The following is a 15939-nucleotide window of genomic DNA, read 5'->3' on the forward strand; positions in this document are numbered from 1 at the left end:
CACGCGGGACATCCAACCAGAGAAGAGAGAGCGCTGAGAGAGACCCAGACCACGGTGCCGGTTATCATGCCATCACAATGTCCAAATATTTCCCAGGATTCACTGGAGTTGAAGGTTGAATTTTGAGACTGAAACATTTCGATGCAGCAGTGACACCTTGACAAGTCCACAATTAATATACGAATAATATATAATAAATAGGGAAAAATAAGAAGAAAGTCCAGAAGAAAACCATTCACATATCCAAAGTGGTTCATCAGAAGATGGTCTGTTGTATTGTCAGCTTGCCCAGAAGACCTTGCCTTTATTTTGTTGAAAGGTTTGTAACGAAGTGGTCAATTTGTTTCTATTATGAAAATACAGATTTGAATATGCAAGTGACATTGAAGATCATTTTTCTCTATCTTGTCCTGCACTGGTGTTTTGTTTTTTTTAAACTAGGAACCATTGTTGTACTGTTAAAGCCTACTCAGTGGGTACTGTACATTTCACTAGTAAATGTGTTACAACATGCTAGTTAACACATTAATGTGACAAATTGGTTTGATTATTTAGAAAATGGAGCTTGCCCTTGCCTCCATTCTTTGCCTCCATTCTTTTACCAGTCTAAAGCAGCCTGAGGAAGGGCAACACATATTTTCCACTCCAGCACAAAATGGAAGAGATGTCCTATGAATTAATTCAAAATGCAACACTTACATATTGTATGATACTGCGTGACTTTCAAATAGTTCAAAAATCTAAATATGCAAATTAGAAATTAGTACCCACATATGGAAATTAATACAGCAGGTAGGCTCATTCTCTTTTTTCTTTCTTTTTGAGTATTACATATTCTGCTGAAGCACAGTCAGTATTGGCAGGTACCTATATCTAATATAGATATGTGTATATTTCATACACACACATACAGTACATAAAACATATAACAATGGTGCAGTCAGTAGAGAAGGAGGTGGCTGAGATGGTGGGGAATTACTGAGCGTAATAACTGTAGTGTACCCCATAACCTGAAATACTTACTGGTTTGACAGAGGAGGGCTGGACATTTCGAGACTTAAAAACCCTAATCAAGTCTCAAAGAATGTAGAAGAATCAAGAATGAGAGTCACTCCTCAAACATGTTGTGGTTGTACTGCCTGTTTCTATCACTAGGTGGCAGGAACACTTTGTTGTGCACAGTGACCTGCAGTGGACGACACCAGGGGTTCAAAGTTTTCCAGTTCATAAAACCTCCTTGAGTTCAACGCACTACCGTTTCCTTTTTGAACTTCCTGTTTGCTACGTTTTGGGGCAATTGAACTTGCCCCAGAGTTTGCAATTTGGAATTTAAAGAGTTCTTAAGACATTTCTGTGCTAATATATAAGATCATATGAAGGTATATTAATGCCTTATACAAATTTATACTGACCAAACTTGATACAGTTACTCAGTATTTTACACTAAGTTTGTCTGGGAGCAAATACGAGTGTATAACAATGAAAGACAGCTTTATCTTTACTATTTCTGCCTTATACTGTAAAAATGTGAACTGTAACACACACAGAATATTCTAAAGATAGTAAAGTGTGACAAGATTATTTTGTAAATTTGTGTGAACTATATTGGGCCTGTTTCCCGTACACTGGTCAAGACTAGTATCGGTGGAGAGCTCCATTAAGAGATCAGAATTTAATCCAGTATTCATGAAGGAGGCCCAGTGTGTGGGAAACTGAGGGGAATGAAAACTGAATACAGAAATATTCATTTTGGGATTTCTTGTATTTCAGGCAAGGAATGATCACACCAGGTTTAATTATTTTCCATGTTTTTAAGGCACACATGGTGTATACAAACAATGATTCCATATAAAAATTATTTCTTCATAAAATATTTTCTTATGCATTTACTCCTTTTTTTTCCACCCATAGAATAGAAGAAGAACTGGTCACAACGTATTCAATCAAATTAGCTACCAAATAGATCTTTTTTTTTTTTATCTATATATACTGTACATTTACATCATGGGATTGACTCACAAATTGGTAGGAAAGAATGCAATATGAAACACCCAATAAAATGTTATTAATATTCGTCCCTTGTCACAATCACACAAACCACGAAAGGTATAAAAATATTCACATGAAAAGGTACAAAAGATACATTTTACATTGTACATTACAGACATTTGATTTCAGAAAGCCTTCAGCACACCCCACACTCTTCCTCCCTCCCTCTCATGGATGGAAACGTGCAGAGTTTAGAGGCTGAACACGGACTTCCCAACACACACTTGTAGATGTTTTCCACACCTATAAAAGGAGCCACAGGCCCCATTTACATGCAGTTTACTCTTCCTCTGCTCTGCCTCACTGCAACACTGATCACACGACCGTTTACATTTTAGGTATTATAGCTGATGCCCTTATCCAGAGTGACTTACAAATCGGCAAGCAGGTACAGGTTCAGCATTTTGCTCCAGGACACTTCAACAGGCGACAGGAGACTGACTGTGTTACCTTTCACATTCAGACGGTGGCCGACAGCAGTCCTCAGGCTCTGTTCTGGTTTAGTTGCTGAACTACACTGTAAAAAAAAAACATCTTAACACGTCATTTAGTCTCATATTAAACCTTCAAATCTTATTTTTCGTAAACCGAGAGAAAAATTCTGCCAGTGAGGTGAGATAACTTGACTTGTTTCCAATGCAGTTTCACTTCTTTCAGGAATTTTCTAGAATCGAATGTCAGTATCGTGAAACAAGTCAGAATAAGGCAGATCGCTGCACTACCTACAAGAAAATACTTGAAACAAGTTGATTTGAATTGGAAAGAAGCGAAAGTATCTAACCCCACTGGCAGATTTTTTTCACTTATTTTAAGAAAATTACGATTTTAGGACTCATTAATAGACTAAATGACTCTTTTTTTGCAGTGTAGAAAACACCTGCATGGTTTTAGATTGGACTTTGTCAAGAACTGGGCCAACAGGGGAAAAAAACAGACCTGTTGTCTCTAATGAGGACTGCAGTTGGCTTGCAGGCTTATTTGTTGTTTGCCTTTGTCTGAGAGATGCAGTTGTTCTCCAGTAATGTGTAGGCGACATGCATGTACGCATCTCCATGGGCCATCTACAATGACCAAATTATATAAAAATGACATATTACAGTGTAAATACCAGTACATAACTTTTGATTGTGTAAAAAGGTCATGATTTCATATTTGCCAAGGAAAACATCACATCCTTCAAAGGTAAAAAGGAATATCTGTGAGCTGCGTTACATGATATAGCATATCACTGCTGTCCTGTGAAAACCACGTAACTCCGGTTTTGGTGATCTAACTTCAGTTGAAGTGGTCTTCTACGGGTTGAGAAAACTCTATGACACCTTGGTCTTATGAAACTCTTTCAAATAATTGGATAAACGCAAAAATGCATGGTGGCCAAGCTGAAAACAAGGCTGCTTTTCTTTTCTGCTCCTGAAAAGATGACACTTTGAAGATATGAGGTTTTCACCTGACAGCGACACCAACATGTATGAAGGGTTTCATTCCAAAACGCTATGTATTCATTTGTAGGAGAAAAAAAAGAGTTGTGAATCAAAAAAAATGTTACTATTTGATAGGCAAAGGTGTTAAGGTATAAGAGCAGGTCTAAATTTTTTTGTTTTCAAATGGTGGATCTTATTTTGGAACGAAACTCTTCACATTCTTCTAACCCGTATGAGAACATTATCAAGATAAAAGTGAAAGTGACATGATGGGTGGGTGGAGGGTGAGCGGGTTTGTACACATCTCAACAAATGTCTCGGCCCTCCCACCCGTGACCAAACACACTCGAGTCATTGTTTGGAGAATCATCGAGAAATTGTCTATCTTATTCAAGACAAGCTGGCAACACCCATCGACTCAGAGAGCATCTAAAAAAAAATCTCTTTCCGTGCTCAAACTCAGTAGTAGCTTGATGCATTTTAAGTTGCGATTGATTTTGTGAAGAAAGGACACAGTGAGACGGGGGAAATTATGTCATCCATTCATTTGCTTAGTGGCTTAAAAGCAGGAAATCTTCAGGATTAAGAGCCCCAACACTCCCAAATAGTCGGATTGTTCCTAACCGCATTCTGCTGCCAAGTCTAAAACCTTTGCACCGGAAAACCCAATTTCTCCCTTTTTCAAAGCTGTGACAACATCAATCGTTGGGACCTGTGAGTTGGGAGACTGCTGACTTTCCAACAAGTCCACGGGGCGAGACAATGGCTCCATTGACTTGGTCTGGCAGACACCCCCCTCGCCCGCAAACACACCAGTTAACATGGAAAAAAGTCTTCAAAAAAATGCAGTTGATTATTAACTGGGATGCCAGTGTGTTTTCGCTGAGAGGAATTTGAAACACGCATTGATTATCCAAACTGAGAAGAGCAACATTTCCCTCCTCAGAATCACATTCAGCTGCAGTAGTAGTGCATGGCTCACTTTGTCACAAAAACGCACAGAGTCTCACATAAAATAACAAAATTGCTGTTTTGGTTTTTTTTCCAAAAAGGGAGACAAAGATATCTATCTATCTATACTGATACACCCAAAGTCTTCACTTCTTTGGGGCATATTCACAAACAGCTTGCAACGCTGTCTGGCACAGTGAAAGGCCTCGCAAAACACAAGACCCATTGTGATAACACAAGCTTGGGGTCTGTATGCTGTAGGCTAATGCATATATACTGCATTGTACGGAATTTAAAATGCAAATAATCTTTCCTAATTGGCTGTAAATTTGTAAATCCCTGACAAAAATGACTGTAAAAAAACATTCTATACGAACTTATTCCCATAAAGTCTTTAAAATATAAACCTCAATTTTGCATCTTTAAAATTCCACATATAAATATACTTTGTACTGTTGGTACCTCATAGCAGTATCCACTGCTTATCTACCGTACCACATGTTAGCTACAGCCACAGCCACTAACAGCCACATATATAACTGTGGCACAATGCCTCTGTCTTCTACATACAGGATGCCTTTCTTTCAGGGAGCATGTGTACTGGCCAGATGGGCCGCAGGGCCTTCGCTGGCCAAAACAAAATGGCTTTGAGTGCAGTGAAGACCCCCATCAGGTCTGGGAGACACTGACCAGAATACTAAATATCATCTTCAATGCATATCATGGCTCACTTTGTCTAAAAGAAAAAGCACTAAGTACTCGAAATATGTTTTTCTGTTCAGCTGGGCGGACAAGCAGGACCTTCTGTGCATTATAACAAGACAGGACACAAGACGGAATCAAATGAATCTGCAAAAATGCTTCACATATGGTATAAACAACCGCAGACATGAAACAAGTTAAAAGAAAATGAACATCCAAAAAACAAATCTGCATTCATAAACCCAGTCCAGTGTTGGATTCTCCCTGTTTATCAACACACTGATAAAAAACTTCCTCAGTTCTTTCTCCCCGTTCAGTACCATGATGGATTTGGACAACTGCTGAATTCCTTTGCTTATCAAGTTTAGTTATGGCAGAGGCTGTGTAAACTTTTTTTGGCACTCAGAGGTCACAGATTGTCGGAAACGAAGACAGGAATACGCATGATGCCAGGAATATGAATAAATAACACACCAGTTGGATTAATGCTACACTATGTTGGGTTATGGTGTGTCACAACTGGGTGATTTGGTGGCTTTTTCTCTGCACCCTCAACTGGTCCGGTTTGGGTGCTTCTCTTGACACAGGCTCTCCATTCAGTTCCACATGCATGTGCGCAGACATACACGTACTTGCATGTTTCCTGGCACTTACTATTCTTTTGCTGTCATCCATTATCAAGACAGACCCAGCTCATTTCTGTCTCCCACACACTCTTCTCTCACTCCTCCTTCCCCCTCGGTGGCACCCAATCCGTGCCTCCTCTTAGGGACTCGGTTCCTCCACATCACTTCCAGTCCCTCCCCTCATGTATATCCACTCCAGGTGTCCGCTAGTCCCAGATACTCTGGATTCTCCGCCGTTGGGGTCACAAACCCATTCGCCTGCCTGGGCGGTGCTCCATCCCTCTCCGATTCCCCGGTGCCGTCCACACCCGCAGCCCCGGCTACGGCCTTGGCCTTGGCCACTAGGTCCAGGTAGTAGGGGTTGTCGAAGGCCGGCGAGGTGGAGGCCCCGGCGGCCGTGGGGACCAAGTACTCCGGGTTCTCCACGCTGTGTCCGGAGCTCAGGCCGTTGGGGAGGCGTCGCTCGGGTTTGGCCCCCTTGCGAGGCAGCGTGCTGGGCCGCTCTGGAATCCCCGGCCTGAGGTCCTGGACCTCCTGGTTGACGTACTCTAAACCGGTGGAGAAAGGAAGAGGAGTCAGACCAACACAGTTTTGGGAAGTAATGAGGACTTTCATTTCATTCCTATATGATGTGATCTAAATCACATCATATATGAAAATGTATGACACTGACACAAACTAGAGAGGGCATGCACATAAATAGTTTGCCTAAATATGAAAACTGACAACTGAAAATAATCTCAATCTTATATAATATATTATATATAATAATCTCAATCAGCCAAATACTTTGGCTAGACTTTTACAAAAATGGCTGCATTCCTTCAATTGTTCATCCAATATGGCTCAAAATACCCTAAAACTGTACTTTAACCTCAGTCAATGGTCATGTCACATCCACATCACATAAGTGATAAGAGCATAAAACCAAATCATCAACAAATGCATCCCTGCCTAAATATTTATCTAAGTATATAATAATTTTAGCCTATTTAAAGGACTTTTATTTAAAGGACTTTACTATGGTGACTGTGTGTTCGAACATGCAGGCAATTCTGAGAGCAACATGTGAAACTTGCCAACTCACCTGGCAAGGCGTGATTGTGACTATACCCATGACTTCGTCTGGGTAGCGAGTGATGAAGGCGATGAGGATGATGATGGATGGGTGGCCCGTCGGTCTCCAGATCGCCCTGGCTCCCGTTGGGGTAGGTGGGGTCTTGGCAGTAGCGCCCAGGACTGGCCGGGGGCAGCGAGGCGTCGTCCGGACCGTCCAGGAAGACGGAGTCAGAGTGGCCCCCGGCGGACGGGCTGCGAGCCAGTGTGGGGTACTGAGGAGTCCAGAGACCATTGGAGGTGCTCGTCCCTAAAGGCAAGGTGGGGTACTGGCTGCGGCCCAGAGTGCTCAGGGAGGAGTACATGCTCCTCGGGCCTCCAGCGATGGAGACCTCAGCATCCAGGCCCTGGTCTGTACTCTGGGAGAGAGAGAGGAACGAGAGAGGTCAAGAGCAGAATGGACAAGAAGTTGATTAAAACCAATCAAAGTTTCCCTGGTCTCTACAGCTTTGAAAGACTTCAGGAATAAACGTCTGAAAAACGATGCTTGGAGAGCGGTTGCATCTATCGTTGGGGTTGACGGTAAGCTCTGAAGTACTTTTATTGATTTTTTTCTGTTTATTTTCGATTAATGCTACCTAATTAGTGCTTGCTAGCTTTGTGAACTCATCGAAATGATGCAACATTATGAAAGGCAATACCAAAGCAACAAAAAATACATGATTTGACTGTTCAAACCATTGTAGCTGCAGACCTCTAAATAAATGCAGCTGGAGCCTCTCACACCGCCCACAATTGAGCAGAATAGTGCAACCCATCAGTCAGTTGCTTGCAGTGTGAACGCAAGTCTCGCAATTTTGTTTCATACAGATATGGTTTTACATACAATCCAAAGCCCATGTCACTTTTTGAGAGTTGAATTCTGTACATGAGAAGAAAAGTCAAAAAGAGTCTATGAGAGCGAGAGGGAGAGATAGAGAGAGAGAGACAGACAGAGAGAGAAAGACACAGAGAGAGAGAGACAGAGAGCCTGAGAATAAGAACAAGCCAAGACTGAGAGACAAAAAGCCCACTGACCCTGTATGACTGGTGTCTGGACGGCCCGTTGGCAGGGGCCCCGTCTCCCTGAGTCCTGGTGAAGAGGTTGGGCTGGGGCACCAGATACTCCTCGGCGTCCAGCAGGTCCCTCATATCGGCCCCTTCCTCCTCCAGAAGCATCCGGAAGAACTGGCTGTCCACCGGGCTGGACAGGCTCATCTGTTCATCGTTCTGAGAAGAGGAAGAGAAAAACACAGATGGAAAAGAAGGAATAACGATGATTTCAGTGGGCTGTTGAGTGGTGGTGGAATACGATGAGAGAATGTGATAGTGCAATAACTTTATTTAAACAAGTTGCCCCTTTTAGATAAATCCTTTTTTCAAGGGAGACCAGGACAAGAAAGTAGCATCGCAAGAAACATTAAAAGTCGCAGACAAACAACATGCGTACAGCATTAAAATCGCATAAAAATAAGTGTTTAGTCAAAATGTACTGCACGAGTACTTTACTGACACACATGAGCACACATACCTGAATGACTACATAACGAGGCGGGTCTCTGGCCATGGCACCAAAATCATTCACTAGATCTTTGAACCTCGGCCTGCTGTCTGGGTCAATCATCCAACCTGTCATTCAAACATAAAATCAAGATGATCGCCTTCACCACAAAGTAGAAGCAAGCAATAATGAAATGCATTTCAGTTGGCTTACAAAACATGAGTGCTTGATTGAACTTGTTTTAGAATTCATTTTTTTGCCTGGATGTACCACTATCACACCCACAACATTCATTCAAACATTTTTAAACATTTGAGGATTATTCATTCCTCTGCTTTGCTGAGATGAAAGGAACAAGACTATATTGTAAATAAACACAACATCTGTGCAGTTTGGATATTTCTCATTCCATTGGGCAACATAAAAAAAGATTTGCTGTCAATCTTGCATTAAACACAGACAAAAAAAGGAAAGAAAAAAAATCAGTGGTGGCGCAGTAAGAACGTTGTACTGACATTTGACCATGATCATGTAGACGTCGATGGTGCAGATGAGGGGCTGGGGCAGCCGCTCTCCTCCCTCCAGCACATCAGGGATTTCCCTCGCTGGGATCATGTCGTAAGGCTTCGCCCCGAACGTCATCAGCTCCCACACTGTCACTCCTGAGAAAGAGAGGTACGGTTGTAGTTGGATGAGTTTCATTCTACAATAACTCAAGACACGTGACAAAATGATGGCGGGTATGAAAGTAAAAGGTATTTAAAATCACTGTAACAGTATTTAAAACTAATCAATCAACTTGAGCCCACCATTTGTCTTCATCATATTGAGCTTTTAGATATTAGATAACTTTTTTTCTAAAATGGATATACATTTTGGAATGAAACCCGTCCATTCCATTGCTTCTTCTAGGGAATAAAGATTTGTACTAATGATAAGTATTTAGTTTCACCTAAAAAAGTGCTATGAACCATGTTGACATTGAAATGAAATGAAAATAGAAATGACAGTGGAAAAAGTATTTTGTTCGAAAATGAAATATCCAGTATTTAAAAATTCAGACATTCTTACATCATTAAAACCTTGCTTGCAAAACACATAAGACTTTAGAGTTTACAATTTTACTTTATACTACTGAGAAATTAACTTTTGCTTCCACAAATACATATATATGGTTATGAAATTACGTCCTTCAAATGGCCACTAGAGCTGACACTGACCGTAGCTCCAGACGTCGCTCTGATGGGTGAACTTCCTGTGGAGAATAGACTCCAGAGCCATCCATTTGATCGGCACCTGAAAACATAGTTAGGAGTCAAAAACTATTTTCTCAACACATACGCTGTAGGTGTGACATATGTGCACACATCGTAATCTCTAACTTTAAAACTCACCAATACATTTCTTACCTGAACCTTAACACTAATTATAACCATAACCTTCCGCTCTAACCAAAATGTCCTGGCTTATTGTGTCCAAAGCTTGTGATCTTCACAGTTCAGACCCGCTAACACCCACAGCCACTAACCCTAACCTACCTTGCCTCCGTCCGCATGGTACTCGGTCTCATCTATATCGAGCAAGCGGGCCAGACCAAAGTCGGTGATCTTGACGTGGTTTGGGTTCTTCACCAGAACATTCCGGGCTGCCAAGTCCCTGTGGACCAGCCGCACTTCCTCCAGATAGCTCATCCCCTATACAAACACACACACAGATATATGACCCACAAATTCATACATCCACAAACTGACATCACATAAAATCTAAAAAATGAAAAATGATTTTAAACAAGAGAGACAGAGAGACAGACAGAAGAAAATCAACAGCGACATTCAGACATTTCTGAATCCAAAACCTGATGTTTACTCTTGATGTTTTAGATAGCTGAAATTTTTCTGGTATCAAACTCCATTGTAGCTGTGCTACAAATAACTTGATGTGACGTCACATTGTCTACATTTGGCCAGAAATTCATGGGAATAAGAAAAATACACCGACCAAATAACAAAATGAGCCCAGAAATACAAGATTCATCACCAACAGCCGTTTTTTAACAGTATTAAAGTATTAGGGTGGATTTTTCCTTAATGGAGCCAGCAGTGCATGTCTTGCCTTACTTAACCTACTTGGCTGATTGGTTGTTTGTTAATATGTTTGCTTTGTTCACAGCACTTTGTAACCTTAAAAACTGCTACATTATTAGTAGAAGTATTAGTAGTAGTAGTAGTAGTAATAGTAGTATTTGCACTTGAGCCAGAGACTGAGGATGCCCGTGTTAAAGCTGACATCATGTTCCCTGTTTGCGTACCTTGGCTATCTGGACACACCAGTTGAGGAGGAACTGGGAGCCGATGCGGTCCTTGTTCTCCCGGACGTAGTCCAGCAGGCAGCCGTACGGCATCAGCTGGGTGACCAGCTGCACCGTGGAGGTCAGACAAATCCCAAGGAGACGACACACATAGGGGCTGGCCACCCCGGCCATCACATAGGCTTCCTGGGAAACACGGAGTTGAGAGCGATTGAATTGAGGCTTTAGGTTCAGTTCATTTGCACACATAAATGAAAAACAAAAAAACAAGAAGAAGCACAAACTGTGTGGATGAGACAGAGAATCCCCAAAGGACTCACCCCGAAAACCAACAAAAAGTAATGATTTGGGCACCAAGTGACATCAAAACTGTACAATTGTGTGATTTTATGCCTGGATGATTATATTTGTCAGCTCATATTATTATTAATGTTGAATGTATTTACCCATTTACCCATTTACCTTCCCATCTTTACATGATGAGAACCACAGGGGAAATAAGTCTGACATTGTGGTGAAATTCCTGATGATTTTATTTATGCTGAATGTGTAATGTGTTAATATGGGAAGCGTGAAGCTTGAAAACTGTGTTTGTGTGTTTAAGTGTATGTGTGTGTGTGTGTGTGGTGGGGCACGTATCAACATTCAAAATGAGTTTGTTTGACAACTCACATCAAGGATCTCTTTATTGGCCTTGGGCGAGGTGTTCTCCCGTAAAACCTTAATGGCCACTGGTATCTTCACATTTTCCCCATCAGGAGCCCAAACTCCCTGAAATGGCAATCAAAACACAAAATTCTGTAAAACACCAAAATCTTGTAATAATCAGTTTTAAATGATTTTTAGTTGCTTGATCAGGTTTGTAGGCACTGTTAAGGGAAGGCTGTCAGTTTAAACCAATCAGTCACATACCTTGTAGACAGTGCCAAAAGCCCCTGCACCCAGCACCCTGAGCTTCTTCAGCTCAGTCTCCTTTAGGATGCGCATCTGGGCCTGATTGGGTAAGGCGCCACTGGGCGTTAGAGGCTCCACCAGCTGCACACATGGAAGTAGAGGGGAGGTGCCACCATTAAAAACTACAACTCCCAAAACGAACTTAAGAACTAAATTTTTCATTGTACTTTCAGTTAAGCGGACGTTTCATTTATTTACTTTTGGTGTTCAGCTGCCAGTGAATGCATTAAATTTGAAAGTATTTGTGACTACAGCTCCCATCATGCTCAGCGCCCACCTCGTGCTCCTGCAGCAGCCTCCTCATGGTCTCCTTCTTCTTCAGCTTCTTCTTCCTCCTCAAGTAGAAGACCAGCAGAGCCAGCAGGATGAAGAAAAGCACCACACCGCCCACTGCAGCCGCGATGGACGTGCCCGGCCTGCACAGACAAAGACGGACGGATTATTCCTGGATGTCCAATTAGCACTGAGAACATCTTAGACCAGGGGTTTACAATGGAAGAAATCACTATCATACCTATGGGAAACCCCACTGGACTCAATTAAAGACTCAGGTTAATAGAGATGAAAGCAAATCAAACAAAATAGAGCATCTTACCCTGTTTTGGAATGAATGGGGCAGCCTCTCTCATCCGTGAGAGTGCAGCTGAAACAGAGAATCACCGGGTGTGAAATACGTGAATCTGTTTTGAGGATTGTACAGTCAGTGAGTGCGTGCTTGTGCTTGTGTGTGTGTGTTTGGGTGTGTGTGTCCACTCACGAGAGAGTACAGTTGGTGTTGCAGAGCAGACAGTGTCTTGTGGCGTTGCTGTACTTCCAGACAGTGTGCTGATCCTCCTTCACGCCGCTGGGACAATGTTCCACACAAAACTCACCATCCTGGAAGTTTAGACACTCTGTACACTGGTCTGCACCCTGGAGAAAGATAAGGAGTGATAATAAATTTGGTATATTTACACACACACCGCATACATGCACAAGGGTATAATGGGTTGACACCACTTGTCCTATATTGAAATGCTAAGGAATCATATTTAAATGTTTTTTTAATCCAAAGAGAAATGTAAAATATCAATGTAATCAATTTATTTACAAGATTAAAAAATAATTCTTTGTTTTATTAGAATGGGTGCGCCATGGGGTCCCACTACTACGTACTTTTATTTGGATGTGTGTTTTTAAGAAATAACTAGGAAGGAGCTACTCTATCTCTGCAAGATGGCATGGATTAATAATTGTAGGCATAGTAATTATTTCAGTAAGTGTATAATTGTTTGGATTGAACAGAGAGGTGATGTGCAAAATGTTTTTCTGTCTACGCATAATATTCTGGTGCTGATTGGACTCGTCTGGCTCCGATAAAAAGTGTAAGGACAACTTCTTGAAGTGAAAAACATATTTTGTGTGGGGGACAATTTCCCAAGATTTCCATCCTCAAAAATGTAACCACTTTTGTGAGCAACCAGCATATTTTATTTCAGAAATGTCAGAAATCATTAGGTTTGGGTAAGTGATTGTTTTTTTCCTCATTTTGGAATGAAACCCATCAGATGTTCCCACACACCACTGTATGCTCAAGAAAGAATCCAGAAACACTTTTGACACGCATGCACATCTTACCGGGCCATGACAGGAGGCGGAGCCATTGACAGGTCGACACTCCGAGTGACAGGCGCCGCACAGAGAACCATCTGTGTATTCACGCACAGACCTGCAACACAAGCGCAGAAGGGACGTAACATAACATCCGTAACATATAGAGCTCGGCATCTGGTGGACGCTTTTATCCAAAGCGCCTGACAGAGGCGACATGAGGGCGGACATTTTTAGCAAGGGAGGCCCCAGCAGCAAATAACCCCTAACCCTGGCAGCGTTAGTGTCATGTCCTACATGTTGAGCTACACAGGACAGACTGGCCGTTCTGCCACCAGGATCCATCAGATTCTGACCCAAATAATGCTAAATAAGGCCAACAAATATATTTTCATGTTGACAGAAAACAAGAGCAGTCGTGTTCCTTTATCAAAAATAAAAATGACTCAAAAATAGTAGCATTCTAACAGGGATACAACATTTAGGTGTGGTTATGTTTTTGCCTGATATGACTTCATCAGTGGGATATTTTCAGTTTTTCTTCTATGGGTTATTATTACATATTCTATGGGATCATTACATATACATCATACCAGTATCAGTCCAGTTACTGTTGACAATGAAATCCTGTGTTGAGTCCCCAATGTCATCAAACAGTCTTTGTTTTGTCCTTGATCCACAGTTGCTTCGGGGCAGCTGAAGCTAAAAGCTTTCAGATTGATTTACTGTTGCTGTAATATTTGAAGCACTAGCTCATGGTTTAGCATTGATTTCCCATCCGTCTGACCCCAAACACATACAACCGCTTACATTTTTATGATTTGTTATGCTTCACTAATTGGAGCACTTGTTCATTGTCTTGCTAACGAATTGCCCCTAGTGGGATTAATAAAGTTGTTTTGAATTTTGAATTTGCTCTGATTTCCCATCCAACCCACTCCCACTGTTTGGGGATTATGACTTACTGTATATTTTATTATTTGGAGCACTACCTCTTAGCTTTGTACTTATTTTCTATGCCCACACACACACAAACACACTTCCTTACCCCTGATAGATGTCACACTCCTCCACACACTCGTTGCCGCGTTGGAAGGCCTTGCAGGACACACACTGTTTGGGCCCCGGACCCCAACAGCCCCCGTCACACAGCGGGTGACAAACACGACCCTCCTCCTCTGAAGACACACAGACAGAAACAGTAACACACTGGCATTGTTTTCATTTTCATTGGCTCACCACTTCCCTGCAAACATATGCAATCCAAGAAAAACATGGAACAGAGGAAAGGCTTCCTCAACTATTTCATCGTGCGCTGCCATGTTTGCAGAGGATGGAAACAAACCAGACAGTGTCTTGTTACCATGGAGATGACAGAACCCATCACGTACATCATTGCCAAGGTATAAATGTGAGACGTGGTGTGGCATAGTATCTTTTAGCATAGTAGTATAGTCAAGGTCTGTAAATATGCATATGCACCTGTACATGTGAGTGTGTGTGTGTGTGTGTGTGTGTGTGTGTGTGTGTACATATCTCAGTCTCTGTCACACTATGTTCTGCATGTGTGTGTCCCCCTACCACAGAGCCGGGGGTCCTGGTTGTGGTTGACGATGCGGTGCGGTCCCTGGGTGGGGTGGAGGAGGCTCTCCCAGGGCAGTGACGTGGTGTAGCACAGCTGGGAATTGTTGTGCAACAGGACCAAACCTCCACTGACGCTGCGTAGTGAACGCAGCCCTAGAGAGTAGATGTGTAGATTCTGGGCCGCCAGTGAAAACACACCCCTAAAAAAGAGGGAGAGGAGGGGTGAGTGAACAGGAATCAATCGTGGGGTCAATTCTCTTAATTTGGTCAATTTAAAAAAGCGTTTTTTCTTCAATAGTTAAATATTTAAAAGGGATGAAAGGGTTGTCATATTCAAGATGATTGGATCAGGAAGGCTGAAAATAAATACATATATATATATTTGTAAATACATCAGGAGCACCTCAAGTAGTTCAACTGTAACCTGAAATCCTTTCCTAATACATTTTTGACAAAGCCTGTATGTGGGCGAGTGTAAAAATAAGGTGTTAGTATGTTTGTCAGGTAAGAAGAGACTGAATCTTGGACATTAGTGAATAAAATCGGAGTGGATAATATAATGAAAAGAACATAAAATAACGTGGAAATAGAATAGATAAATTATCACAAGTACACTGAAGAAGACACAACTGGGAAACACTGGAACTGGGTCGTGAAAGGAGTGAGAAAATAAAGTAGACATATGGAAAAAGAAATTACACTGCACATGTAACAACTTAACAAGGTGAAAAACAGCAAGGTAGGCAGCAAGGATGACAACAAAGCAATGAGACTGCTCTGATTACCAAAACAACAGCCCATAACGTCGGAGCTTATTGTAAAATGCTGGAAGAATCAAAACACACAGCACACCCAGTACTCACTTTGACCTGGTTTTGCCTCGCTAGATAGGCTCCGTTATCCTGGCTAACATGTGCAGTGTTGCAAGTTTAAGCAGCTGTGCTAGCTAATGATTAGCCTTTATAACCCTGGCAGTGAGAGAACTGCCTAAGCTGAACCAGAGAGAATGATGGGTAATGCAGACAAATAGACAGTCAGGGAAAACGGAGCACAAGCAGACAAAGACACAGTATGAGTGGATGGAGACAGACAGACATGATGGCACATCAACAGAGTGGTGTGTGGTGACACTTGCGGACTGAAAGAAACAGACAGATG

At 41.9% G+C, this 15939-nt stretch overlaps 1 protein-coding gene across 1 annotated transcript in view; it reads right to left on the minus strand.

Moving 5' to 3' along the window:
* Positions 1–1792: 1792 nt before the first annotated feature.
* Positions 1793–15939, minus strand: part of erbb2 (erb-b2 receptor tyrosine kinase 2) — a 28508-nt gene continuing 14361 nt past the window's right edge. Inside the window, exons 12-27 of the mRNA XM_071921018.2 lie at positions 14779–14981; positions 14246–14375; positions 13225–13315; positions 12365–12519; positions 12203–12250; positions 11885–12023; positions 11566–11688; positions 11326–11424; positions 10654–10839; positions 9884–10039; positions 9566–9641; positions 8861–9007; positions 8376–8473; positions 7883–8074; positions 6837–7224; positions 1793–6297 (exon numbers count right to left, since the gene is read on the minus strand). Coding sequence (XP_071777119.1) covers positions 5930–6297; positions 6837–7224; positions 7883–8074; positions 8376–8473; positions 8861–9007; positions 9566–9641; positions 9884–10039; positions 10654–10839; positions 11326–11424; positions 11566–11688; positions 11885–12023; positions 12203–12250; positions 12365–12519; positions 13225–13315; positions 14246–14375; positions 14779–14981 — 2599 coding nt within the window. The 3' untranslated portion in view covers positions 1793–5929. The remainder of the gene's footprint in view (positions 6298–6836; positions 7225–7882; positions 8075–8375; positions 8474–8860; positions 9008–9565; positions 9642–9883; positions 10040–10653; positions 10840–11325; positions 11425–11565; positions 11689–11884; positions 12024–12202; positions 12251–12364; positions 12520–13224; positions 13316–14245; positions 14376–14778; positions 14982–15939) is intronic.

This window comes from Centroberyx gerrardi, chromosome 20 (genome assembly GCF_048128805.1).
Source record: "Centroberyx gerrardi isolate f3 chromosome 20, fCenGer3.hap1.cur.20231027, whole genome shotgun sequence".
NCBI classification, from domain to species: domain Eukaryota; kingdom Metazoa; phylum Chordata; class Actinopteri; order Beryciformes; family Berycidae; genus Centroberyx; species Centroberyx gerrardi.